Source organism: Penaeus vannamei, chromosome 13 (assembly GCF_042767895.1).
Source record: "Penaeus vannamei isolate JL-2024 chromosome 13, ASM4276789v1, whole genome shotgun sequence".
NCBI classification, from domain to species: domain Eukaryota; kingdom Metazoa; phylum Arthropoda; class Malacostraca; order Decapoda; family Penaeidae; genus Penaeus; species Penaeus vannamei.
Genome location: NC_091561.1, coordinates 13,633,056 through 13,635,555, shown reverse-complemented (window position 1 = coordinate 13,635,555; position 2,500 = coordinate 13,633,056). Strand labels below are relative to the sequence as shown.

The following is a 2,500-nucleotide window of genomic DNA, read 5'->3' as shown; positions in this document are numbered from 1 at the left end:
ACAATGATAATAAGATTGTTATCTTATTCAAATAATCAAATTATATTAAAGTATAAAGGTATCTCTACGCTTCATATTAGTGGAATCTACAGTATATTAAAGATGTACAACTCAAATTTTTCCTTCAATATAAAGTAATTATAATAAAAAATACTGAAGGAAATTATTTAATGTCAGGCAGCCAAATTTAAAGAAAAAGATACTAGAAGGGTTAAAAGAAAGCTGAAAACCAGTTAGTTGTTGAATGTTGTATGGTATTGTATGTTGATTGGGTGCATCTACAGACAAACAAAGACATTTTCTTTTCTTCATAGGATTGATATTCTTTTTTTCTCACAAGATACTTCTGCCTCAGGATGAAAACAAGATTAATAAAATATTTTATATGTATTTTTTTCAAGCAGAAAGATAGTGTTGTCAGAGTTGAGTATTGATTTAACTTGATAATGAAACTAACAACTAACATCCTGATCATTAAAGAACAGTTCAGTGTAGTGATTAATATATACTATATAGATTTATGTATGTAATAAGACAAGGCTTTTTATTATCATATAAACATGTACATATATGTATATAGAAATACTATACACAATTAAGGGGCACTGGTTCTGTATATGCATCAGTATGTGGGATTCAAGTTGAACAAATTATAAAGAAAACAATAAAGGGAAGAACAAGAAAACATGATACTATGCCAAATATGATATATTGCTTCTTCAGCCATGCCCTGAAGAAGAATTACAATGAAAAGACCTTCAGCATATTGATGTATTTTCATGTTTTTTCCATTGTTGTTTTATTTATGATATGTGTGTGTGTGTGTGTGTGTGTGTGTGTGTGTGTGTGTGTGTGTGTGTGTGTGTGTGTGTGTGTGTGTGTGTGTGTGTGTGTGTGTGTGTGAGTGTGTGTGTGCATGTGTGTGCACGTGTGTGTGTGTGTGCGTGTGTGTGCACGTGTGTGTGCACGTGTGTGTGTGTGTGTGTGTGTGTGTGTGTGTGTGTGTGTGTGTGTGTGTGCATGTGCATATGTGTGTGCATGTGTGTGTGTGTTTGTGTGTGTGTGTGTGTGTGTGTTTGTGTGTGTGTGTGTGTGTGTGTGTGTGTGTGTCTCTAGGTGTCCATGTGTCCATATGTTTGCTTGTGTGTGTATGTGTATGTGCTGCTACTGAGCGTATACTTGTATATGTATTTGTGATTAGGTACACAACCTCAGATAAGATATCTTTTACATTTCACTTTGTTGTGATATAATTAAAATACATTTCCTTACATGATTAAAACAGAACCTGTTGCAGTGTCAGAAAAAAAAAACCTCGTTGAGATAGAGAGTTTTTCATGTAATACCTATCTGACCTTTGTGTCTATGATACTCCTCCAGCTCCGTTCATCGCCCTCACTTCCATCATCATAGTGGACCTGCTGGGCCTCAGGCAGCTTACCAATGCCTTTGGTCTTCTCTGTATCTTCCGAGGAGTGGCTGGGATCTTGGGTCCTCCAGTATCAGGTAGCATAGCTATCCACCTCCATCTCCTCCACCAAGCTGGGTCTTGCAAGGTCCAGCGTGCTTACAGGATATTCTTATTTCTTTTATGGTGGTTTTGGTTGCAGAGGTGGTGTGGTAGTGGGTGACAGTACTGGTTTAGTGGTGGTTTAGTGATGGTGAAGGTACAATGCAGCTCTCATGTCCATATGCCCAATTATCCTTTTCCTATTTTTCCGGTATGCAACTAATGACAATTAGAGAATGTGATGACCAACCACACACTCTTTACTGACTCGTCTCCTTCATAAGATTACCAAAACTTCATAATGCACCAACTGAAGCATGAACTGTGTGATGCACTCTTTCTTTTTTAATATTTTGCTATAAAAAATCAGAAGAAAGACAATTGGTTAAGTCAAGCAAAGTTTAAAGTTAAATGTGGTAAGTAATAAAGATTATTCACTAATAGCTTGCTAAAAACTATGTTCGACTGAAAGTCATTTCCCATGTACATATTTCATCTATGAGCATGGAAGACAGCATCAGCAAAATTTTGTGACTCTTATCACAGGAATATTCCATGTGAGCACTTAATTGTTTCTGATGTTCTACATTACCATGGATATTTTACATCACATTAAACTTTATTTGCACATATAGTGTATAGAAAATAAGATTTCAGCAAGTGTAATACACAACGAATTTAAGAAAGGAATAGATTCAGTATTTTTTTTTTTCTCAGCACATCGTAGTGTAATATCTTGGCACCACCAAAGTTTAAAACATTTCCAAATCCAACCAGTAGTTTCTGTATTTGTTACAAATTTGACATCATGGAAAAAGAATTATGATTAAAAAGTCTGAAATGCAGATTTGAAGTGATGGTAATGTACAATAGATTTCCCATTATCCTAGACATTAGACAGATTCCCAGACTGAAGACTGCAAATGCTGACTGTAAGACGAAGGATCACGAGCAGAAACCAGAATGCTGAGTTTAATTTCATCCATTTGT

The 2,500-nt window shown here is 35.5% G+C and overlaps 1 protein-coding gene across 13 annotated transcripts in view; it reads left to right on the top strand.

The window, feature by feature from the left end:
* The window catches only part of LOC113808605 (monocarboxylate transporter 12), a 105,713-nt gene that overhangs the window by 87,249 nt on the left and 15,964 nt on the right, over positions 1–2,500 (top strand). For 4 of the 13 annotated variants that reach the window (XM_070128995.1, XM_070128996.1, XM_027360047.2 and 1 more), the window contains exon 13: positions 1,381–1,506. The exons of the other annotated variants lie outside the window; for them this stretch is intronic. In XM_070128995.1, coding sequence (XP_069985096.1) covers positions 1,381–1,506 — 126 coding nt within the window. The remainder of the gene's footprint in view (positions 1–1,380; positions 1,507–2,500) is intronic. 13 annotated transcript variants of the gene reach the window in all.